This window comes from Antennarius striatus, chromosome 22, assembly GCF_040054535.1.
Source record: "Antennarius striatus isolate MH-2024 chromosome 22, ASM4005453v1, whole genome shotgun sequence".
NCBI classification, from domain to species: Eukaryota; Metazoa; Chordata; class Actinopteri; order Lophiiformes; family Antennariidae; genus Antennarius; species Antennarius striatus.
In genome coordinates this window covers 5,740,751-5,766,576 of record NC_090797.1, presented here as the reverse complement: position 1 = coordinate 5,766,576, position 25,826 = coordinate 5,740,751, and the positions used below count along the sequence as shown (strand labels likewise).

The following is a 25,826-nucleotide window of genomic DNA, read 5'->3' as shown; positions in this document are numbered from 1 at the left end:
ACCAACCTGACATTAACAAAATTAGTAAAAAAACTTAAGCTGTTACCCCCGACAAAAAGGGTGTTCTGAAACACAACTGATTTTGCCTACCAGTGGCTGGAGATTGGGGTGGAGCAGCACATATCCATTGGGATCAATGGCAAAGTAGTAGCCATTTGGACCAAACTGCAGTAGAAAAAAAAAAAACACAAAAAAAGAAAAAGCCAGAGAGATGCATGTGAATGAAAGAGTGAAAAATGAGTCAGGTACGAAGTGCAACATTTAACACATCAATAGGGTGGGTCCTGAGGGTGTATATTCATGTAGTGTGTGTTCTTACAGTGAACCGGGGCGTCAATCTCTTGATGTCTTCCAGGGAAACGTCAATACCCATAACCCCCAGGATGAGCTGGTTCTGAATTTTTGGAGATTTCTGACAGAAAACCAAAACAGCCACTCATGAGTCTAGTTATTTTTCCCCCTGAGCATTCTGAACAATTGTGAAGAAATAGGAGTGAAATAGAAATCTGGACAGTCTCCTAGAAGGCTTTTATACGCTGCTGTGAGTCACAGACAAGGCATTTCCAAGCCCTCGTTTTCGTCTATGGTGGAGGTAACCCCGAGTCCTTCCATGAAGACATGTAAACTCATCTTGAAGCACTTAAGCTACTGGATTATTTGTCTCTCTGTAGGTTTGATCCCTTTCTGACATTTACTTTATGACATGCCAGATTCTCTTCCTGCAGAGGCACGTGGGAGAGCTTTGAGGGACCTCAGCATCAACAAAGGATATGAGGAAGGGCCACAAGAAAGACCAGGATAAAAGTTAGGGATGAGAAGGTAATTGGGGGCATTTCTTTTGCGTGTTTTTCGTCTGGTAAACATTATAGTGCGTCACGAACTTGCAGAATTGTCTCATGTGGTCAGACTTTCACAGAGATGGTATATGTCCATAATCAGACAATTTCTGAGACGATGGATTTGAAAGATGACAAGTGAGTGATTTGAGACACATGTACAAGTATAATAATATGTATATATACAGTACACACACACACACACACACACACACACACACACACACACATGAACAGTAGTACCTCGAGGTAGAAGTTTACGAACGAGTGAGTAAGTCATTAGTCTAACAGCATTTTCCCATTTAAAACAACTAAAATCATTTTAATACGTTCCAGCATTGTAAGGAAAGCCTCCAAACCCTCTAAACTATGAAAAAACATTTTTGATAAACCAACAGACATGCATACTTTGCCTGTGCAGAATTAATTCTATAGAAGTCATGTAAACAATGACAAAGTGTGAAAAAAAGAAAACACAAGAGTCACAAGAAGGAGTTCCAGCCTCAATGGATGTCGTGTCCATCCTCCAACAGGTGGGAAAGATTGAGATGTGTTCTCAGCTGATGTTGTATCCATCCGCCAACTAGCGGTGGTGTCCTGAAGCATGGCTTGTATCTCAGATTTTGCTTGTACATCAAAAAAAAGCGTAGGTGTGCTGTGTCCATATATTAGAAAATTGCATTAAAAATACAGATTGTCACTACCTTTGTTCCCATATTTGTCTTGTTGAAGACAGGCAGAGTTCCAGTGATGACCAAGCCAAGCTCCTGGAAGATCAAAAACATTACAGACACATGAGGCATACAGGCATGACAAATAAATAAATCAATAGAATACATCAATACAATAATGTGAATCATCGCATTAGTTAATAAAAACATGGTATCAATGGGTCGTTGGGAGACAGGAAGCTACAAATCCAAAAGAAGACACTTCCAGGAACAAAACGAAGATATTTCTGAGGTCGAAACAGTCACGGAAGTCCACAGCATCTTATCAGTAAACTATGACAATATCCAAACCATTTGGCGCAGCTCTCCAGGCTGCTCCTCTTATCTACACTGCCACCGAACAGTTACATTTGACAGAATCATGAGCGTCACCAAAAAACTAAAAAATTTCATTTCACAAACTGCTGGAGCAGAGTTGAAGTTGAGTTTACCGGATGACAAACAGCAAAGGCTTCGCATAATTTAATAAAAGTTATCGGAAAATCTTAATCTGACAAAAAACAGATTTCTTCTCTCCTTTGTGGCGCTCCAACATGAGTTTATTTATTCCCCCTCTTGTCTCATACCATCTTCTGTCTTTACGCCATCTTCTGCAATGTGTGTATTATAAATAACGTACCAGCGCATCCAGGTAGACATTGGTCCACTGAACCTGTTTGGCCTTTCTGCTATCCTTAACCATTGGTCTTCCCAAAACATCCAGGTATTCCTAAAAAAACAAAAAAAACAAAAAAAAAAACAAAAAACAGAAAGAGAAGGGATGATTGATTTTGCTGTGTGTCAGGTAACTGTCCACTAGAGGGCAGAATACACAACCATTTTGGCATGCCAGAAGAGAAATTCATGGACTACCTGAGTGTTGATCCTGATGGCACCTTTGGAGGGGATCTCATAGTAGTACCCTGAGAGAAAGATGGAAGTTTATTCTACCAGAAAAACCTGAAAATAGGTCAACCCTTGACCAGAGCTTCAACGAGTGCATTTTATTTACAAAGTGAAACGCAGTGCTGAAACAACAGCCGTCTAATATGTTCAGGTGACAAACTCCTGTACCTTTATTAGTGCAGGCCATCCATTGAATGGGGCCTTTATCATAGTTGTGTTGACCTACTGAGAATGTAAAGATGCGTACCTGAGAGGTAAAGGGAGAAGGTAAGAAACAGATAAATGGTGAAAGCAACAAAATAATTTCACTCTAAACGTGTTGCGTTTGCAGTCCCACCGCTTGATTTGGGTTGTATCTTTTAAAAATCTCCTCCGCTTTTTCTTCCCCACCGTCAGTGAAGAGCATTATGATCTTGTTGCAGTTGGCCCTCGACACATTCATCTACACCACAGTGAAATATTGGTGTTTAAAAAATACAAGAAAGGGTAGCAGAATGAAAATACAGTCTTAATGATACAGTTGCTGGATGACGGGTGCAGTGACAGATGGTAAAAGAAACAAGAAATCTGTAAGGTGAAATGCCGACCAAAAGAGGGCGCCATACACTGATTTTTCAAAAGAAAGGATACGAGTAGTTAGTGTGCTGTTATGTTGTACCTGTGCCAGCTGCTCAAAAGCCAGCTCCAAGCCACCTATGTAGTTGGTGGTACCCTTGGCGGTGATGTTCCTCACAGCCTCTTTCAACATCCTCTTGTTGCGGACATTGGCTTGCACCAGGTTCTGGAAGCACGACGCATACTTGGCCTTGTCGTTGAACTGGATGGAAGAGGGAAGGGGTGGATTGATGGGAAAGGAAGGGAAGGCACTTGCACATATTTTCTTTCAAATATGTGGCCCAGTTTCCCTTTGATACAAGTTCATGCAGTGACTTTAAAAATTACGAAAAAACAAATCAATCGACTTCAGTAACAAGTTAACATTTTGGCTATGTTGTGATCAAGATCTGCCATGTGTGAAATGAAACCAGACTTAATCAAATCTGCACAGACCGAAGGGAGCTATAGGAGCAGAAGGAAGGATTGGCAGGAGAGTAGGTGGGGAAGTGAAAACGGGCATAAGAAGGTAAAAAAAAAGAACAAAGAATTTGGTTATGAAAGGGTTATACCATAGTGACCTACAACCCTGTAACTGGTTAAATTACATTTACAGAGTAAGAAAGCTTAATAATAGTGAATAGTTAATGTAGAGAAACAGATGGAACCAATCAATTCATGTATAACACACACATAAACCCATACACGCATGCGCGTGCACGCTCACGCGCGCACACACACACACACACACACACACACACACACACACACGCACACACGCACACAAACTATGCAGCGGTGGGACATGGCTCATTAATACCAAACATCTGTTTTGGCCTTGACTGCAAACATGATGCTGATTAAGACACACACAGTCTCAAGCATGTGCAAACACACAAGAGGAGCACAAATATCACCTTTAAAGTGTCTAATCAAAGCATCCTGCAACACAAAAGTGTACAACACCTGCATGTTTGACATTTGATGTGAGACTATTTTAATAACTTAATAAAATAACGTGTTTTGATCTTCACAACTGATTGTTAGTTTTAGTATGCATCCATCCATCCTCTCATCTTTTTAAAAAACAGTGAAAACCTTTTCTTTCTGATCCTTCAGTTGCTTGTTGCAGGGAGAATTTATACTTTTCTTTCAAGTCATCTCAGAAAACTTGGCTTTACTATTATCTATTCTTGTTTTTGATAGCATAACTTTGTGGCAGCCTAGAAGGAGAAGGACCCATAAGGATGTGAGTGGCTCTCATGAGTTGGCCGTACTGTGCCTGTTCGAAATCCCTTTGAGGACAAAAGTTAAAAAAGAGGCAATCTATGTTTTTGTCTCATTGATAAACGTTCTAGATAGAACTTCCTGTGGTTAGGATCTTGCCCACAGGAAATCTCTGCCAATTACTTGCATCTCAGGATATGCTGTCCCAGCTTGCATCGAACGTCCTGCTACTACGTGCTGGAATCTCCGACTTTATGTGTCCAGCTTGATGCCAACCATGCAGGGAGAGGTGGCTGCACATCTTTACACATCTTAATCCATATATACTTTTTGCAGAGCCTCTAAAGTGTAGTTTTGTGTCTTGTTTTATTTTCAATCTCACTTATACTTTGATGGCAACAACATTTTTCCAGGGTTTATTTACCCATGACTTCTCTATGATGGACCTGTTGTGTTATTTTTCATTTCATGTCAGAGTCCTTCCTTTCTCACATCAGTTGAACTGACCCAGGTATTAATCCGCCAAACTGCTGTTCCAAAGGCTGTGACATCACCCTTGTGCCTCCCAGTTCCATATGTATTCACACACGGAGCAGGCTCAGCCACTGAAGTAGACAATTTTCTCATGAAAGGCTGAAGGCACACTGTACCTTAAAAAATAATTTAAAAAAAATGCTTTTGGACCGAGTTGGATGAAATCAATATACTTATTACACTGCTGCCTGATTTCATTAACTTCTAAAACCTGATCACTGAGCTAATTTGAAAAGTGCCAGACAAAAACATAAACCAATGCTTTAATAAGTAGAGTGAAAGAAAATGTAATTACTGGTTCATTTGAAAATGAAACTGAAGAATAATTTATGTATCCTCCATTTAGTGAGAGAGACAAAGACCAGACAAATAAAGATTAAGAGGGGGATTTCAGGCACAACTGAATATGGATGTAAAAGGAAAGGATCCACGTGGGATCCATTATAAGAAGGGATAAACAAGAAGAGGCTGAGAACATCAGATGACATTTAGTGAAATATGTTTATTTGCTGGAATGCTTCTCTTGTTTGTGCGATAAAAAGGAAGGTACAGCCCAACCCATTGTGTTCTCAAAGTACTAAAGATTCACCGGTCTGCTTGACAAAAATCAATAAGTAAAATTTTCGGATTCTGGTTTGTTATTTACTACTTTTTTTTGCTACCACTGCTTCCACCTGCGATTTTTACTGCAGTCACTACTTTTCAAACTCCGTCGGCCAGTGTTGACGGGCAAGGCAGGACAAGAAAGATGATGATGATGACGAGGAGGATATCCTCCATAACCCAGACTGCCTCATTCAATAGCCACGCCTCCATCGGTAGTCTAGCAACAGCAACTTCACATATCCTGCAAATCTGTCCTGCAAATCATCTCCACTGTCAGTGCCTGCAATATTTCTCCTTAAGGACTCACAAATGTGTCCAATGGAGGGAAATAACCTCTTGGAGCTTTGTGATTGTTCCCCTTCCCCCTCCCCAAATGATGTTGCCAGGAAGCACAAAGGAGCTTTGGATGATGACGGATGAATATTTCCTCCATCCCCATGTTGGTGAATGGCACTATACCTCAGATTTTTACAGCATTTCAATCGGTCTAACACGGGGTTTTTTTTTTACATCATGTGAAGCTGATTCAAAGCGTGGGTCAGAAATAAGCCCCTGTTCATCTGTCAAACTTATCCTGTGGCATTTCAGGGTTTGCTCAAGCTGTGTCATCCGTTCGCTCTATTAGGCAGACACACATTAATGTTCCCCTAGATAGACACAAACATATTGTATACTGTATATATGAAGATACTTTTGACTCAAACAAATGAAAAAATAAGTATGCATGCATCCATGCACATATGCAGTGACAATAAAGATTCATTCATGTGCATGACATTAAGTGACTAAAAGGTCACTACCATGTTTAAACCGGTGACTCACGCTGCAGGATTAACAGTCAAGCCACAAATACATCACATTAACATTCAGAAATCCATACACTTTCAAATGAAATACATAACCTTTACGATATAAACATCTTGGGAAGTATTTTTTTCAGTTTTCAGCCTGCGATGAAAGATTTGATTGATTTTACTTCTGACTGCTGAAAAAATCAGGTAGGGATACTCACATAGACCACGTTCACGTAGTCGTCGTCAGAAAGGGTCTCCAGCATTTTGCTGACGGATGTGCGGATGAGTTTGAGGGTGTAACCTGAGACGCTTCCGCTCCTGCGGATTGGGAAGAAAGATTCTGTTTATTTCCTCACCAAGGAACGATAATGCAACCCTCAAATTGCATCTTCTTCTTTTTTTTTTTTAATATGAAGAGATCTTGAGTAATTCATTTAATTTTCTGAAAATCTCTGTTATACTGTTTTCAGTTGTCACAACAGCCAAATAAGAGGATCTATAAATGGATAAATAAACCTGACCTGGAGGCAAACTGTGTATTATAGCAGGGGTGCCTGGCGCGATCACAACTGCTCTCTTTTTACAGTTTCCTACTTTGTTACTGTTCTGAGTGGACAGATTTGGTTTTTCATTCATCACAGCGCATCATCAGTTGGCATCGTTTCTGTGCCAAGAGTGTCATTTCGAATAAAACGCCACTTAAGTGGATAAAATCCAGACGGATCACGTCATGCTGGCAATAACGCACATACACAATGTCATGTTCCTGCACAGGAAATATTTGTTGAACTATAGTGGGTAAGAAATAAAGTTAGAAAAGACATTAAAGGAAACCTGTTTACAAATGCAATATGAAAATATGAAAATATATAAAATGGAATTAAATATTCCTAAACTGGACTAAGGTGGCCGTGAGCGCAGCAAAGCAACTCTTGGCTGGTTGACGGCGCGTCTTTGAGCTGGCGTCAGGACTTTTTGGTGCTTGAAAGAAAATACAATCTGACTGTAACAGATGAATAATAAGGCCATCACTCACGCATCCACCAGGATCAGCATGTCCTTGGGTGACGCTGCCCCCTGAATGTACCTGGTGAGAAAAATAACCGACACAGGAAAAAGATGTGAATATCGTGCACATAAAGTGCATTTACTGTAAAGTAAGAAAGACTTTTTAAATCTAATCATTCATAACTTCAACACGCATTTAACAACAATTATTAATCCTATCTCTCATTGTGTAATCAAGCAACTACTTAATCTATCTTTCCCATTTGGAGTGAGACTACTCTTATTCTTTTAACATCTCTCTTCATTTTGTTTCTTTAATAAACAGTTTATTCAGAATGTGAGCGCTCAGTAGCTGAGACTAATGAAATTTAATAAGAAAGTTAAAAGAATATTGATGGCTTCCAGCCAGATTTAATCACTTTTAGGAGACTAATGAAGCTTTTGCTTGGAACACTTTTCTTTGTGGTGGTTTAATCATGACAATGTTCCCATCTCATCATAGATGCCAAATGTTTTAAACTCTGTCTGCATACACATGGTGTTATGTGTAATCATGTTCATGCAACATGGAAATGAAAGCCCTGGAAATAATAATATGACTACACAGTTAGACTGAATGAGCGTCGGCCCTAGAGAAATTACGGACAGAGAGATCATCAGAGACGTGAAATCAAAGCAAGCATTCCCTCACGAGTGGCTACACTCACCACGGTCGCCTGCGCACGTCGTACAGGTCGAGCTTGTTGGCGGAATTGCTCGTGTTCATCCAAGGGGATGCTGGGATTTGGGAGAAACAAAAGAGGCGAAATATATTTACTGCACTTTAAGCTTGGGGAGATGCGCTATGGTGGTCAAATCCTCTTCTATCTCCTTTTAATTTCATTCGTATGTCTTAAAAGATTCAAGTTGAACTTCAAGTTTGGAATGATGAGACCACTCCGATTTTTACGTGTTAATGCGGCTCAATTATGACAGTTTAGCACTACGTGGAAACAAGGTGAAAAAACTAGCCTGACAGAAAATTAACTGATTTGTGTGACAATGCATTTGACTGAAAACTGGATTAGATGTCCACTTGTGGCAATTTTTTACCCTATAATTGACCACAACAGGGTCAGCGGTTTGCTCACCTGGGTAATACCGAGCCAATCCGGTGGCAGAACCGAACACCTGCCAGAGAAGTGATGGATCTTGCTCCTTGTTTTTCCGGAAGACTTCCTCCAAGGCCTCTGTCCAATTTAGCTCATTCAGAATGATGGTGGCTGTAACACACACAAAATCACAAAAATCACACAGGCACAAAATGTCAAGATTTTCGACAACATTTTTTTCCTACAAAAATGCCTCTCTGAGAAAGGAGAAACCATGTTTGACACTCATTCAAGCACATTTGAACGTATAAGTCATTGATATCGACAGAAGCCTCCTCCTGGATACTGAAAAATTTCATTCAGAGGAATGACAATTACTAAAATGGATAATTCTGGAAAAGAAAAAAACAAGATGGTTTTAAGGGGGAGTCGGGAGACAGACGTACAGTAAATGTTTTGTTTACCTGTTTGTCTCCTACCAGCTTAATGCTTCAACTATCTAGTTTAATGGGGGAAAAAAAAGCCGAGAATGGACTGCATGTCAAAGCAATGACTCATACTTATACAGTATACTTGTGTGTGTGTCTATGTGTGTCTGCAATCGGTTTGTGTGTGCACCTTATTAAGAGTAACTGGACTAAAGAAACAACAGAGATGAGTCAGGAGGTCCAGATATGTGCTGATGCAAAAATGATAAAGTATGAATCACCTGCAGGCAGAACTTATAAAACTTTTTTTTTCTTCGTATTAGTGTATACATTTCTACAGTAGGACCAACTTTTAAGAATTGCTGACAAGTGTTTTTGCATAAACAAAAATACTTTTTCATGAAGTCATTTCTTTCCAAATCAAGTGCTTATTTCATGTACTTTAGGTCAACTAATGGACTGTATTTAGGACAGTATGACCAACCCACCATAAGATGTTGTTGTTGTCCCTGAAGCCATGCTACAATATAATTACTAAAAATGACTAATGAATAGTAAATTTTGATGAGAACTTAAATTCTAAATTATAATAAATTTAAACAAGCTGTTTGGGTAGAAGTGCCACCAAGAAAAACTCAAAGTACCTCTTTAACAGAGTAAATAAGCAGTGTTCGGTCACACAACTAAAAAAACACTCATCCTCCCACTTCATCCTCATTTTCTGTACTGACTGCTCTCACGCTCCCTCTCCTCTTCACTCACCCCCCCCTCTTTTCTTTTTAGGATAGAGACAGAGTTTAGACCTGGCATTAAATGGGTCCCAGTGGTATTGTAAGGGAAAGCGTGTCCCAATGATAAGTGGTGGCAATTTGTTCAGACCTGATCTCTCTGCTCTCAGAGGATGGCCCTTAATGGATTAGTCTTGCTGGTTTCTGTGAAATCAGTTACAGAAAGTCTGTATACAGGAAGTCTTGGTATTTTCTCCCATGTGGTTTTCTCTGAACTGTGAACTAACACGGAAAGACTACATTGAGGATTTCACTTGTCCATCAACTCATCATCAAACACCCCAACCGCTTACCCGTAAGATCTATGCAGAAAACCATGGGATCTTTTGGGTGGCGGGTGCAGGAGTTACTTGAGCAACAACCAGCGATATTTTTATTGCTGCCAAAAAAAGTCTTGGTCTCTGTAGAAGTGTTTTTATTCAGGAGTCGGAAAATTATGAATTATAAAACACTGTACATTAATTTTTGAATGTTCCTCAATTTAATTTTGTGAAGTCAGATCTGGATGTCCTTCTAATGACAATCCAGAAATGATTCAGCATAATAGATGAACAGACAGAAACAAGGAGATGAAAGGAAGGGGAGAAGTAATTTCTTTTGTGTGTTTTTGATCGGGCACTTTTATTTAGCTGTCAGTAAATGATTGGAAAGGACATTATGCCTTCAACGCATGCAGAACCCACATGCAACAGGTACAGTATATACATTTACATATTACGCTACGCTATGATCTATGGGTAAATTTCCAATGTGTATCTTTTTGGAATAAGAGATGAGACTAACAAAACAGGAACAAAATCACATTGCCTAGTCTCCATGCCTTTCTTTTAAATCTGTTGTTTTCAATCAAGCGATTGAACATAATATGATTTGCAAATATATTATATTTCACGCATTTATTATTTTAATCTGTTAAAAAATATGACAAAAAATAAACAAAATAAAGAAATAGAAAAATAAACAAGGACATGACTACATAAAAAATCACTGCAATTACTGCAACAGCAACAATAAAAATGTATAGACGTGGCGGTTAAAGCTATTTGGGTTATTTGCTGTTGTGGGACAGCAAATTATTACAAGTTGTTTTAAAGCATTTGTAACATCACATCACAGTCAAATCAAACATTTTTTAATCTATTTTCTGCAGATGGCTTCCATTTAAAGATGTAAATAGATAAGGGTGATGGGTGAAAGCAACCTCATTTAAGGTTCTCTAGTGCTTCGTTCCATCAAAGGTCAGAACTGTAGGGCAGCTAAGATTGGCTTCAATGGTCCGGAGACATTTAGTAAACAATTCAGGCGGTTTAAATATTTTTAATTGGCTCAGGTTTTTTTTTTAACTTGTGACTAAACCATGTCACTACAGTCCCCTCTCTCTGGATTTTGAGCTGTTTTTATTTTTTTAAATGTGACATGAATTAAAGTTAATGGGATGGGGTCAGTTTTGAGATGTTTTTTTGGGGTGTGTGGTCTGAAACACAATTTAATTTAGAACAATACATTCCATGAACATGATGGCCGTGTCAGAGATATTACATTGTTTAAGTGGAGACAAGTGAGAAAAAAAAAAAAAAAAGAATGATTCATGGGGCAAGAAGACAAGAGAACAGAACAAGGATGGGGGGGGGGGGTACTTAATATTCCCTGTGAGGCATGCAGAAGCTTTCACAAACAAATCAGACGGATTCTGGCAGTGACTGATGATGGCGACGACGCCGGGGGAGAGGAGGGAAAGACGCACGGTGCTGTGCCAAGCGATGCTCTGCGGTGTTTCCTGTCATCAGCTAGCTGGTGGCTGAATGAGCCTGTGCATTTGAAAGTTATTACATGGCGAGGGCTGAAGTGCTGAGAACCGGTAATCATTGTATCAGAAGGGCCCTTAAACTTGATGATACTCAGTCACTCACTGCTGATTTGAGTCCAATTGCTATGCATGCCCCCAAACATTAGCTGCATACATACCTCAAGATCCCACAAAGATACACATGTTTTTGTTCATGGGTTAGCAGTCAGAAAGAAGTCCGTGTTAAACGACTGGATAACACTGTAGACACTGCGTTTGATGTGACCTTGAAAGCCCTCCTGGGCACAAACGATAATTTACACTACATTTTGCGCTTAAAACAAATTCTGATGAGTTTTTTAAAAGGAGAAAGTGGACAAAAAGAGTACAAAACTGCCAACAAGTTGCAGAACGTCATGAAATTGATTCCTCTCATTCCTCTCATTCTGGTATTTTAGCCAGATTTCCAACTGGGCTATGGTGCTTAGAACGTAACTATCTTCAGCAGTGGGTGGAGGGACAAAACCTGTGGGTACCAGCACATAAACTACACCTGAGGTCATGATGGTAAGAAAAACCTTTTGGTAATCTCCACTGCCTTGAAATCATGACTGATTCTTCACATAACGCACGCGCGCACACAGACACACACACACACAAACACACACACACACACTTTGGACTCTTCTTCTGTGACAGTTGAACCTTTTCACACTCCAGTTTGGATCACAAAGATGCTAGATTTCCATTTATCATTGTCTTGGCTACAATTATAGGAAATTAATTCAAAAGTGTGACAGAAGTACCCTTGGATGTTTTATGGAGAGGTAAAATATTGTCTCCTAAAAAAACCTTCTGGCATGGAGGGGAATCCAAATGCAAATCCCAATCATCTTATTAGAGCACAACGGAAGGGCATCCAACTTGTTGAAAGGACGCAGACATTGCAGACATCAAGAGAGTGAGAGGAAAATAAAGACGGGTAAGGAGAGGAATGGAAATGAAGACACAAAGAGTTTTGCAGCCAGCTCCAAAAAAGAAATATGAGTATCAAGTGGCAAGTGTGCAAAAAAAAACAAAAAAACGATTTATACGCTGTGAGCTTTGCCACAGGGGCCGAGACTCCGACACAAACATGCTCGCATACACCGTGTCAAGGCTTCTCAGCGAGTCTCAGCGTTTACGAGTCTCGGCCTGACAGGTGCCACACAGCGTTGATGCAAACGAGCGTCAGACGAGCACGAAATCCTCAGTCAAGGCCACAACACTCTCTTCTCATCTCCTCTCACTGCGTCCACGCCGATCTGCCTAATGAGCGAGAAGACACGGATACGGAAGCGTGAGATCCATGCAGAGTACAGTAGGTGCATGCGATGCAACACACACACACACACACACACACACAAGACAGCTCACACAACCCAGACGTTTCTTCCTCTCTCTTTGTAACACACATACACCATTCATCTCTCTTTGTGTGTTCATATGCACATGTTGATGAATCCCAGTCTGACCACCTACACCGGATCAGCAGGGGGGAATAAATTCCAATCAGAGAGACTAATGTGGTGGAGAAAGACAGTAGCACATTTGTCTCCACACTCCCTGCTATTAATATGCCTAATAAAGTGGCGTGAGGAATGAGGGGTGGGCGAAGGGAAGGGATAGCGCGGTGGATGTCAAGAAGGAAGGGGTGGAGTGAGCAAGACGATGAGGGCCAATGAAAATAGAGGAAAGAGGATGAAGTGTAGAAAATGGTGGAGTCATCACACGGACGGTCAGATAGATAGATGCTATGGAGTGTCTGCCTATAGAGATTTTTTTTTTTTAATGTCTGGAGATAAAACAGCCAAGGAGAAATAAAAATGTAAGAATGAAAAGGAGATGTGGAGAAAGTCTTAGGCAATCAAAGAAGAGAGGAGCGAGATGGACGGCACTTCAGTCTGACCTTCAGCATCCGCAGAAGGCAGGAGGACACCAGCATTGTCTTCTAATCGAGTTACCTGTCCTTTCCCCACGCAACAAGATAAAGGACCAGGGTGTGTCCATGCATTTGTGTCTCCTTACTCACACACACGCCCAGTCAGATACACTTTGCCATGGCAACACTGTCTAGCCAGAGCAGCATCAATGTGGCAGGCCATCCTTTGAAATAGAGAGACGGAGAACGGGAAGGAAGACTTGCGAACAAAAGGATAGCTTCACTGCTTTCTTGGAGGAGGTCAAACATCCCATAAAATGTCAGTAGATGACAGATAAAGTAAACTAGTGGGGTTTTGAGATGCCTGACATGTTGAGATGTTGAGATTTCAAACATCAGAATTGGTTCTCTACAAAAGTTCACACACATGGTAACCACCACTAAAATCATGTTGCTAGCATATTCTATCTTTTAATGTTATCGTTTAATCTGCACTGTATTCAAAATTGTAAAAATCAGACAGTGAGGTTTTACTAGGAATAATCTTTCTTACCAAAACTGGACCAGATCCCCAAAGGACCATCACTGGATTTTTAATTTTTGGTGTGCTGAATTTCATTCACTATTTTATTCACTGTATTTACCCATTATGGCATAATCAGAAAAAAAGACTTAAGGGTTGATAGCAGCCTGAAATAACCTGAGTGTCTAAAAAAACAACAAATTATATGAAAATAAAACTGGAATTTGTGCAGTAATTTTAGGTGCTGATAGATCATCCCAGGTAGACTAATTTATGGCTATTTAGTCAGCTTAATAATGGTCTCTATATAAGGCTATAAGGGAATATGGAGCTAATTTTATCCAGTGCACCACTGCACACCTGGTTTACTGAAGTAAATCCTCTGAATGGAGGTTTTGATACCACATAAAGACTAAATTTTGTAAATTTTGAAAGATCCCACTGAGACTCTGCACACGAAATCCTGCAAAACAAAGTGTCATAAAATTCTAATAAGAAGTACCTGAAGCAAAGGACACCCACAGCGCAGAGAAACAAGATGAGATAAAAATTTTTTAAAAAAGAATGTACTTTAGGTGAGGAAAGAGAGAGAAAAGACGGACGGATGAGTCACACAAAAATAGCCCTCTCCACCAATGCTCCGCCCCGCCCCTGCTCTTTTCATCATTATAACTGTTGCCTGTAAAAATAGCTAAGTGCATTTGGCCATTTGGCAATGACAAAAACGTCTGCACAGTCAGAAGCCCCAGAGGCTTGCCACTCTGCACATTTATAGTCCAAATTATGAGCAGCCACTTGCTCTATAAGGGTATTAATGTCATGTGACGAGCTCGCTGCTTTTAGAAAAGTCAGGGTGATGATAATTACGGAAATTGATACTGAATGCTCTATCAATATCAGGGAGGCTATTAGCTTCTGCCTATTTATAAGAAAATTGTTCAAGTGTTATGACTCCTTCTACATTTATATGTTAAACATAGTGTGCAGCGTGTGACATTATATCTCAATAAGTACGTTAAGTAGGTGTCCTTCAAGATTATGGAGATGTTACATTTCTCTGAACTGGGGATAATCTCATCAATTTGCGCCATCTCTTCCCTGTCCCCCATACGAAGTGTGAGCATGCAACAATGTCAATAAGGAAGGACATGGAGTTTTATGTTAGCTTTATGTTGCGGTGCAGTTGTGCATATCAAGACACGCCTGCATCCTTATTTCTATCCATCCACATTTGAGAGTGTGAGACTCTGCTCTTGCATTCTTGTGTCCTAGAATATGAGGCAAATAACCCAAGGGATATGCTTATGTGTGTGCATAGTATATATGTGTGTGTGTGGGCAAGTATATTCTGCTCCAGTTTGTGTGTACAGTCGTCCATCCGTACATTATTTGGCCCATGCATCCTTTTTCAAGTAGCTTGTGCTATTTAAACATTTTTTTAAAATTTTAATTCCAGTCAAAACAATAATGCAAAAGCACTTTCTTCTAACAGCACTTATCCAAGATGTGGATTGTCTGTACTGAATTTGATACTATGGGGTCATAATGAATAAAACTTAAAGTGTGTAGCTCTGATAATTGTCTAAAGTAGTCCATGCTGGACACATAATGGAAAAAGCATTCTTTATCACACCACATTTCACTACCATACTGATAGTGGATGCCAAATCCAGTTGAACCTGTAGATCACAGTTTCCTGCTTTATTTCCAGTGAATGCATGTTGATAATCCAAAAGGATGGTACTAAATTATAACCCTGTAGAATTATCTTCATATACAGTATGATGTGTGGGGGCGATGCTGGCAGTGAGATAGACAGGAAGGGGTCTGACATCGCAAAACAAGAGAAACACTAAATTTTATGATAAAATTAAGAAAGTATGAGCTCCCTTTATAAGTAGTGAGAAAGTACCCTTTAGCAATTGAGTAATACATCATGTGAAGTTGTGGAAGAACTACACTAAAATATTCAGATCTTGCACAAAAGTAAATTACATAAAACTAAACTTTAAAAAAAAACTTAAAAACATTTTTAAAAAAAGTCATTAAGTCTCGCTTAAGTAGAATTACAGTATTTCAGATCCAAATTCATGTACCAAAAGTATACATAAATCAGAACAGCCCATTTCATATTCAATTCATTTATATAACTGGATTATAATTGATGTTGCAGCTGGCAACCATGGGGCTAATTTAAACTACTTCATATGCTGCCAGGTTGCACGATCCATATTAACTCTCAATAATTTATGAGTTGATTTACATTTTGTGTTAATTAATGACGTAATAAGAAATAAGACCCTCTAAGATGTATGTATCTGAGTGTATAGGGCAACATTATCTACAAAAAAACAGTAGAAATATAAAGTAGAATAAAACATAAATACTCGAGACAACGTTTAATGAGAAAGGAAGGAAGCTACAGCAATTCCTTTACACCTGCTACTTCAGGCTATATATAAAGAGGTGGTCCACAAAAAAACCTCCATTGAAATATTTTCTGTTCATCAAATAAATGAATTTCTGCCAGGATTCATCTTTGGCGCACCATGAATGTCTGTTTTTGATTGGAATCCATCCATCCAGTCGCCATCCCTTGCTGACATGTTTTTAAATGCTATGTTTACATGGTGAAAACAATGACAGATTACGCTTCATGAAAGGTGCAGTAAATATGAAACAATGTAACAGTGTTCAAGCCTCTAATGCTACTCAAAAGAAACCCCTTCCAAAAAAACCATGACATTTAGCGTATCTGTCCCTAGAGGTCAGAGGAGTTAGCAGCGAACAGGAGGGAAAGGAGCAGCTGGTGAACAGGCCAACAAGGGGGCAAACAGTGTGCTGACCATTGGGTTGCTGGCATCTGAGCTATAAATAAACTGGAATGAGACAGCGCTGGGAGGCTGAGCTTCACATCACGTGAAAGTACTTTAGATACTGGACAAGTACAGTGGTGACAAGGATAAGGGGGGGGGGCAGCGTGGAAGTGATGATTGCAATGTATTACTTTTCAAAATATAGGAATATGTGGATGATGTACAGTTTCTTTCAAACACTTGAGTTTGTTGTTGTGTGATTCAACTTACAGCCCTCATATATGTCTGTCGGGATGTGGACGGCAGTGGTGTTGTACGAGACGAGCCGTTTGAAGTCCGAGTCGATCTCAAAATCATCCGGAACGTATCGGTTTTTGTTCCTCTTTGCTTCCTCGGTCTGATTAAGCTGTACAAATGGAGAGAAAACAATTCATCAAACATCCATGAAAGAAAATTTTTTGACAAATACGGGAGCATAAATGTTTGCACACCTTCGTTTTCGTAAACACATCACATGTGAGGTCTGCACATGACGGGGTGTCAATGTTAAGTGTTTGATGAAAATGCCACTCCTAATGGTTAATGACTGAGAAACTGAAATTCAGGCAGTGACACACAAACCAAGGCATCAAGAGAGATGAGAAGGAGGGAGCTGAAGGGCTGTCAGTCAAATGCGGAGTGACATGAGTGTGCAGTGGGTGTGTGGTTATCTCCCACTTGGACAGTGGAGAGGAGTTAGATGTGGATCCCTGTTTATAAGAGCAGACAGATGAGGCCTGGAAAGGAGTTTAATGCATGGAGGGGAGCACACACACACATTTGGATACCTTTTCAAATTAAAAATTTAATTGCACGGGCATAGCTATGCAATTGATTATTTGCACAAATTCCTATAATCAATAAAATTAAGATATTCTCCCACTGGTAGGCATGGCTGAATTTGTGTTGCTTTGCATGCAACATTTCACTCATGAGCTTCTCAGAATAACAGGATTAAACTGTACTTACATCCTCTTTGGCATTGTAGTAAGCAATTTTGTCAGCCTGCAAAGAGAATGGAGGAGAAAAGGCGAAAGATGAGACACCAATGACCAAGTAGTAGAAGTGACATCTTTGAAAAGTACCTTGAAATGTTTCGTTGGCCATTTACCCAAAAAGTATAAGAGGTAAGAAACTGTCAGAATTCCAGTTAGTTAAAATCCTCTACTCAGTGAATAATTGTTAAAATGAGCATCCAAAATGTCCACCGTGATGGAGATTAAAATTCCACTATTTTGCATCTTACTTAATAATATAACAAATAGAGAATGAAGCCACTTTACGTTCAATATCAAAGCTGAAAGGCTAAAATGTGAAGTTTGTTCTAGAGATGGATGCCCTTCAAAATCCCATCAAAATCATTTTTTTAGTTGGTTCAGGAGGAAAACACTCAGCTAACTGAATTTCAATATGCCACAGGTGCAAAGTTGACATTTTGATAGGTGGTGTAGGCGTACGAGTGTGGAATACAAAAAGTTTTAGCTTAACAAAGTGTGAATATGCTCCAGAAATGTCACAAAACTCATAAAACTATTATAATTCCATGCATAACCAGTTGGAAATCTGTCTGAGTATCATATTAAAATTGATTTTTAATTTACTTCTGCAGCCGTAGATATAACCTGAATCCTTCTATAATTCTTTGCAGGATGTTGGTCTGAGTTTGACACTGAGGATCATTGAAGGAAGTGATGTTGGTTTGCTCTCTCACAGCTAGGCTTCCTGTCAGTACGCGGACTAGCATGGTGCTAACAAGCCAGCCTGGCTGCTATGCCCTGGAGTCACGGAGATGGTTCTCTGACTCCCACCACCTGCCTCCCACTTCCGGAGCTGCATGCTAACTGGATGACGAACTGAAACAGAGCTGGGACTTCTTCTGACACAATATTATGTCAGTGTTACAATTAGCACATATTACAGATTAGTAGGTGCAAACTGTTTCAATCTGCAGCATTCTAGTGCACAAAGAGACGTTAGAATCTAAATAAACGTGGAACAGAGTAGCTTTATTACAGATGTACGGATATGCACTAAGAAACACGAGTAGCAGAGAAGATGTTGGAACCTTGATGTTTTATGTCATTTTCCAGTTACTGCAAACTGATACAATATTCCATATAGTCGCACTATCGCACCCTATTGACGTGTAGTGCATGAGCACATGTGTGAGACACTAAGGAAGACATGTAGGTAAGGAGATGAAGAGCTATCGCATGGGACTGTGGCATGTTTAGGTGGGTGTGATTTCTGTACTGTCAAATCAGAAAGGGTGAGAAAATGCTTGTGAAAATGCTGCCATACGATCCAAGGCAGGTGAAACCACAGGTCTATGTTTGTAAAAACACAGACCTGACTCATTCAATATGCTCATCCACTCAATAGGAACTAGAAAATCATACATTCCCACCTGTTAAAGAGCTAGTCCAGAACTTTCACAGCAGATACGCAATCTGGTTTGTCAATGCATTTGAATTTTTTTGGTTTACTTTTTAGAGTTCAACCTCTCGAAACCCATTGAAATATTAAATTTTAAAAAACATGCAGTTTATTAACTATTATTATTAGCATTTAAAAATAAATATATCCAGAATTCAGAAATACAAATTGTATCTCAAAAACTCATATGGTAATCGTACAAATTCTTATCATGTCAGAGAAGGTACATGTAATTGGTTTTAAGGTTTGCAAGCCTTATTCTCAATGAAATGAAAATTCTAATTTAATTAAAGTCAGGCTTTGCAGGAAACTCCATAAGGTTAACCAAATCCTTAATTGGGAATGTTGAGCCAAAGGGATATGAAATTCATTGAAAATCACGGTGGATGAATTAATCAGCAAAAAGGATTTTTCCTTCCCCGACAGCATGTAAAAAGTTGAATGATTGTGACCCTTTAATGGAAAAGAATTATTATGATTTGGCAAACAGTACTGATGTTAAAAGGCTAACAACGGTACACAAACACAATGTCATTTGCCATTTTAAAGTTAAATGGCTGCCAAGACTGTGAGGCTTTTCTCATTGGAAAAGGACATTTGTAAACTGATTTAATTATGAAACAAAAGCATTGTTATTCTCAGAGAGTGGCACAGCATTATAACAATGTATAGTTCTATTATTTGCTCTCCATTCCTTTCTTATATTATTATTAATTCTGAGCACGTGCTCTCTCTCTCTCTGTGTGTGTGTGTGTGTGTGTGTGTGTGTGTGTGTGTGTGTGTGTGTGTGTGTGTGTGTGTGTGTGTGTGTGTGTGTGTGTGTGTGTGCTAATCATAAATATATGTCGTCTTAGCTGTAAAACAACAAAGTTTCAGTTGTGCTCCAGGTTTGTGTAAATTAACTTCTGTCATGTAATATTTGCCATCCAGTTATTAAAATCATCACAATCATATTGGATCATGAATAACTTGCCCCTCACCCTGGTTCCTCTTTCCGAGGTCAGACCACTACTACAACTAATCAATCAATCAATCAACTTTTATTTGTTTAGAACTTAATCACATCAGCAGACATTTCAACAGACAGAGAAACCTACATTTATGTGACATGGCCAGTGTTAATGAACATATGGGATGGGCTTGCTCACCTCACTGTCATCCATCCACGAGTGTTCCATTTGAAACTTCTCTGCTTCCGCTGCCAACCTCTGACAGAAGAGAGAGGGATGAGGAAAGAGGAATACAGTATGTTAGACCAGTGTTAATATTGTCGTCAAAATTTAAAACAAGATTTAGTCCTCTGAGGCCTCATTAATGTTAACATCACAATAATAACTTTGACCTCGACTCTCCGTTTGGCCCAAGATGACTTGAAATAATTAAAACCACGAGTAAAAGCCGCTGGAGAAATCTCTATATCCATTTATCTGGATGCAGGAGAAAATAAGAATAATATCATAGATTATGGCATCTTAAAAAAAAAAAACTATGGCAGCTAAAGGCCTTCAGGTGCAAATTACAACAGACGCAGTGAAGCACTAAAATTAGACATCATCCACTTCCAACTCTTCCCAGATCTGGTCCTAATGACTAGGTTAATGGGTTTATAATAAGGCTCATCTTTTAATCTCAACCTGGTCCTGGAATGCGATGTAGTATTAATTTCCCCTGGGATATATCAAATCCGGTTCTTCCCGCTTACTCTGGGGTTTCAAGTCAAAGAGAACGAGTAGAAACTTGATGGCGACAGAGCAGTAAATTAATATATGAAACAAGAGGAGGAGGAGGAGGAGGAGGCTCAAACAATGAATAATTGAATTAATTCTGCTGTGAAATGAAACAAGATGGTGATGACGAGTTAGGCAAAACATGAGCTGATGAGCTGGGGTGACACAAATGTTTTGTCATTTCTCTAGAATTTTGGAAACGAAACGATTTTTAAAAAATTATATAAATCAGGCATAGCTTCACTTTAAAGATAATATGTAATCAATAACCAAATGGGTTACTATTATATCTAGTAATCTATATAACACAGCAACAAGCCCTCACAAACGTCCCATCTCTACATAATCAACTGGCACTGAGGCAACAATTTGATAACAAGAAGCCCCTCCCACTGAGCCAGCATTAAATGATTGGTTGTGCCTGAACGCGGCACTGTGATACCGATGGATGCTGGGGGCTCTTGTGTTCTGAAACATGGTTACCTTGTCAGCCTCTCTACTGTGTCTCATTAGAGAGGGAACAGCAGCTGTCGGAGACGTCACACTTTATAGTGTAAGAGCAAAGGTGAAATGGAGCACTGTGTGTGTGTGTGTGTGTGTGTGTGTGTGTGTGTGTGTGTGTGTGTGTGTGTGTGTCTTTATGGCTAAAGTATGGAGGTAGGCTTCACCGCAACTTCGTGTGTTTGCATGAAAGGAATATTTTTGCTTGGCTGACAGTTCCACAGCTAAATGATGGGACTTTGCTGTCGGTTTCCAGTCAGGTCATTAACTGTGCAAAGATAGATTGGGGTGTGTGTTTCAACCAATCTAATAAACTGCTTATCTGATGCTGTGGTCGCAAAAAGCCATCAATGCTTATTTAGTCTGAAAGCTCGACTATTTGAGCCCACAGCATCATTAAAGGAATGAAAGCGTGATAAGAGGATGGTTTTGAGGATTTTTTTAAAACCCCAATAGAACACATTTCATAGAAATTACTACAGCGTGCTCAGTTCTGTGAGTCTCGGACTTCCGTGAGACACAAAAGTGCTTTAAACAGTCAATAAGAGTGTTGGAAAAGGTAATAGAGATGGAAGGATGTTTAATATCAGTATGGGGAGGGTTTATAAATGTTTAAATTACTGTAAATAATAAGATAAATAGTTTGTCGCTATATCGCAGCATTTGTTATTCGCATGTAGTTCCTGGAACACATTAACCGCGAGTAGCGAGGATGCACTGTATTGGCGTTCATACTGACCTGTTAGTTGCACCTGAATTTTGCAATAAATGCTTTTTGTTACTGATGGAGACACCTCAAGATTTGACAGCAAGGTTAATTTTCCTACCTGGGATATTCATCACATGAAAATGTTGCCTTGACATTTCACTTCTATCCTTCTCAACTCGGAATCTATTGAGTCTATTCTATTTGATTCTCGAGGTCAACAGTTTGAAAGGCCAAACAGTCAGAGGTCAGTAGCTGTTGCTGTCTTTCAGGTATGTGCTCTTTTCAATCTCGCGGCACGATTTTTCCTCATCCTCTGCTCTTAGAGCCGTCAAGTGAAGACAAGAGAAACTGCCAAGCATTACAAATTCACAAAGTTGTCATGGATTCCGAGCTCAGAAAAAAGAACAACCTAGAAAGCGCATGTAATTAGAATAAACAGGCATGACAAATATATTAACTTGCTAATGAGATGCTGTTATGGAACGACTAATGAAAGCATTTTGCCGTGTTATAGAAGGCATAATGAAGATGAGAATGAAGAATCGGCCAGCGTTTTTAGCTCATGCACTTAACATGTGCAGCCACTGCGGGGAAAAATGAATATGATGATGTCACAAAAAGATGCAGATATTAACAAAACCTGACAATTAGGTTGTACTGCAACTGGGAAGAAATGAAATAATGCCAAACGTGACGTCTTAAAGCACATGCCTCATAAATCCATGGTATGCATGCACTTTCATTTATTTTTTTATTTATGAAGTCAGACTCCTCGCTATTTCATTTTCACTACCTCTGGTTCTAGGGAAGGCTAGTTTCAGTAAGAAGGTGGAAGCTAGAAGAAATAAGAGCGATTGACAACTCTCCCTCAGGTGTCTACAAACACTGTTTATCTCTTCCCATATAAGAACAATAGATAATTGATTTAAAACACTAAAACACACACTATGAAATGTACTCTGTGTGGTTTGCTTTCCTGACACTCACTCATTCCTGGCAGACTGATTAGAGCATCTAATCCTGCCAGGACATACTACACACACACACACGCACGCACACACACACACCTGCAATCTCACTGATGTGTAGGGAGGCACAGGAGAGCAGAGGAAACATGAGCATCTGCTGTTGTGACTGGCAGCACTTTAGTCAGATCTATCCTGCTCAGTCTGTAGGGAGCCAGGAGGAGAGTGGTGAAAAAAAAAAGATGGTGGAAAGAGAGTGTGAGAGAGAGAGAGGGAGAGGGTGTGAGAGGAGGGGGAGAGAGAGAGACTCAAAGCAGCAAACAACAATGCAGAGAGTGCATGCAACTAGCCCAAATTTACCCGGCGGTGGTCTTTTGGGCAGGAAGTGACCACCCAACAGCACAACAACTTTACAGGAAGTGTCTTGTTAGAGTCTGGCTGCACGCTGGTTTAGCTGTGCAGCAGCAAAACTCTTCCAGATGAGCGAGGTCCCTACCCTCAACTCCCAATCCCAGCTGCAGCCAGCTGCAATGTCAACATGCCAGTGCTATGATACCACAATTTTTGTTACCTTGGCTTTTATACCATTCTTTAATAATCAGAAGACAAATTGTCACAGTGCACCCTCCTTAAGCTCCGATGTTTGGCAACAATGCATTCCATGGATTTATTTTCTGGGATCATTCGACACTCCAAGTTGTTTGTTTCAGCACTCATCACGCGGATGTGTCAGGAGAAAAATGACAAACAATTCATTCTAGAGATACAGAACAGTCAGCAATGTCATAAAATGATCAATTTCATGCATCACGCAACCCATGTACCCTGTAACACTCCTGCTGATGTTTACACCGGCGTGTGGCAGAGAGGAACACAAGCACACACGCCAGCTCTGTATGCATTTGCTGTACATCTGATAAGTTACATGTAGGAAAACAGGGAAGACAAACACAGAGCTGGAGCCGAGGAGACACATGGAGAGCTCGACAGCTGGGCTGACAAAAGCAGCATGACACTCAGTACACACGCACACACACAAACACACACACACACATAGACGCGTACCAGGAAGTGGTGAATAATGAGTCACAAGTGGCCAAAATCAGACACAGTCAACATTTTCTTTAACATTATAGCTTTGAGATATTAATAGCTTTTGGGGACAGAGACAGATTTTCATTTTTACAATACTACTGCTACTTTGACTGAGTAAAATGTGGATATTTAGTGGACAGATAAGTTTTGTAAGCTGCCAGTACGAACTTCTGCTTTTGAAAACTTTTCCAACAGAGCCCTTTAGCCCCCAAATAGTTAGAAGTTCCTTCCGTAGCCAATATGACTCAATGACAACAAAGATAGTGTTAATATATCATCAAGAAATCAAATGTGAGGTAAGATAGGTAGATAGATGGATAGATGGTTGGACGGACGGACAGACATACAGGCAGGCAGACAGATGTATTCCACAAGACAGCACAGCAGATATAAATGCAAATAAAAAAGGATAAATAAATGCAAAATAGAAAAGCATTGATACCACAGGACATGTATTGAACAACTAAGCAGACTTACAAAACATTTAAATGCATATAAAATGTATAGCTGTGGTGATCGTCCCCATGTAGCTGAAGAAAAACTTTTTTGCAGTCTGTGTGTTCCATAAATACGTCCCAATTCCATTTTATACATAATTAATAATGAGCTCCAAAAGTAACAACTGTAGTGCCTTTCAATCTTAAAAGCACTCTCCAATTTGACTGTGACTGAAGTGGGTAATATTTCAGTGTCTCAATACTGCTGAAGGGAATTACATCACTCTGTAAAAAGTTAGCCTCTCACAGGGTTCTGCTGCAGCCTGAGACGCCGGGATCATAAATTACCTGGCAATAATAACTGCTCAGTGGGAAATGGATGTTGTTTACTCAGCAAATTTAAGATAATAAATTTGCATGTCCCCATATGAAACATGCTTGGAAAAGGCATTATTCTTGCAAAGTGACAGATGTCATAATGGCCTCACTTTCGGGCTTTGTTAAAAATAGACTAAAATTGAAATAATGTACATTATTTAAATATAAGGAGATATGCCTTCATGTGATATTGTACAGTGGAAAATGTTTGCACTTTTTTGTACAAATCAATAAAATAAGGTTTGAGAAGTGAGCCTAATGAGTGTATGAGGGTGTGAGTCTGAGCCTACACTGTGATTAGGGCTTTAACATCACTGTCTAATGACTCACAGTATGTCATCCAGTATTGGTTTAATAATGCACTTCCAGACACTGCAGATCAGTGACTTCTCTGTAATTACGCATCACTACAGAACACAGTGTTTAACAGGGCTATATTCAAGAGCTTACACTCCTGCCCTCATCGTTTTTAGGGGTTTCAATGAATGCAAACGCAGCCAGAGAGGCGATTTTGTGTTTCATATATGTCATTTGGTTGATTGTGGTGGGGTGAAGGGGCTTGAATGGATGTGTCCTATTATACAGGAAGACTAGTGATTCATTTTTGGAACCCAAGAACCTGTTTATGATGTTTAAGTTGCTTAGCGACCGGGGTGTCATGGAAACCTGTCGCATCTACGTTTCACGCACAAAGGAGGGAAGACTAAGAGGCGATTGTAACAGAAGGTACATGAAACGTTGTTGTTCATTATCTTGTCATCGTAGCAGAGGTCATCTTGGCAATTCAAACCGGCCTCTTTAGGACGTCAAAGTCGACGTCAAACTCATAATTAGGAATATCTGCTTTTCAATTTAAAACCAACACAAGGACCAAAGGTTGGAAAAGAACTTGTGTTTGTGTTTTCAAAATGGCAGCCAACTGTGGCTCAGAGGATGGTGGGCAGCCAAAGTATCTTTGAATCCGCTGCCAA

General features: G+C 39.7%; 1 protein-coding gene across 1 annotated transcript in view; it reads right to left on the bottom strand.

Annotated features, from left to right (window-relative positions):
- Nucleotides 1–25,826, bottom strand: part of LOC137589113 (voltage-dependent calcium channel subunit alpha-2/delta-1-like) — a 69,945-nt gene that overhangs the window by 22,779 nt on the left and 21,340 nt on the right. The window contains exons 4-18 of the mRNA XM_068306599.1: nucleotides 20,192–20,251; nucleotides 17,577–17,612; nucleotides 16,839–16,974; nucleotides 8,346–8,477; nucleotides 7,923–7,992; nucleotides 7,244–7,294; nucleotides 6,426–6,525; nucleotides 3,111–3,269; nucleotides 2,790–2,894; nucleotides 2,621–2,699; nucleotides 2,420–2,469; nucleotides 2,187–2,276; nucleotides 1,541–1,603; nucleotides 320–412; nucleotides 91–165 (exon numbers count right to left, since the gene is read on the bottom strand). Of these exons, the coding sequence (XP_068162700.1) occupies nucleotides 91–165; nucleotides 320–412; nucleotides 1,541–1,603; nucleotides 2,187–2,276; nucleotides 2,420–2,469; nucleotides 2,621–2,699; nucleotides 2,790–2,894; nucleotides 3,111–3,269; nucleotides 6,426–6,525; nucleotides 7,244–7,294; nucleotides 7,923–7,992; nucleotides 8,346–8,477; nucleotides 16,839–16,974; nucleotides 17,577–17,612; nucleotides 20,192–20,251 (1,299 nt within the window). The remainder of the gene's footprint in view (nucleotides 1–90; nucleotides 166–319; nucleotides 413–1,540; nucleotides 1,604–2,186; nucleotides 2,277–2,419; nucleotides 2,470–2,620; nucleotides 2,700–2,789; nucleotides 2,895–3,110; nucleotides 3,270–6,425; nucleotides 6,526–7,243; nucleotides 7,295–7,922; nucleotides 7,993–8,345; nucleotides 8,478–16,838; nucleotides 16,975–17,576; nucleotides 17,613–20,191; nucleotides 20,252–25,826) is intronic.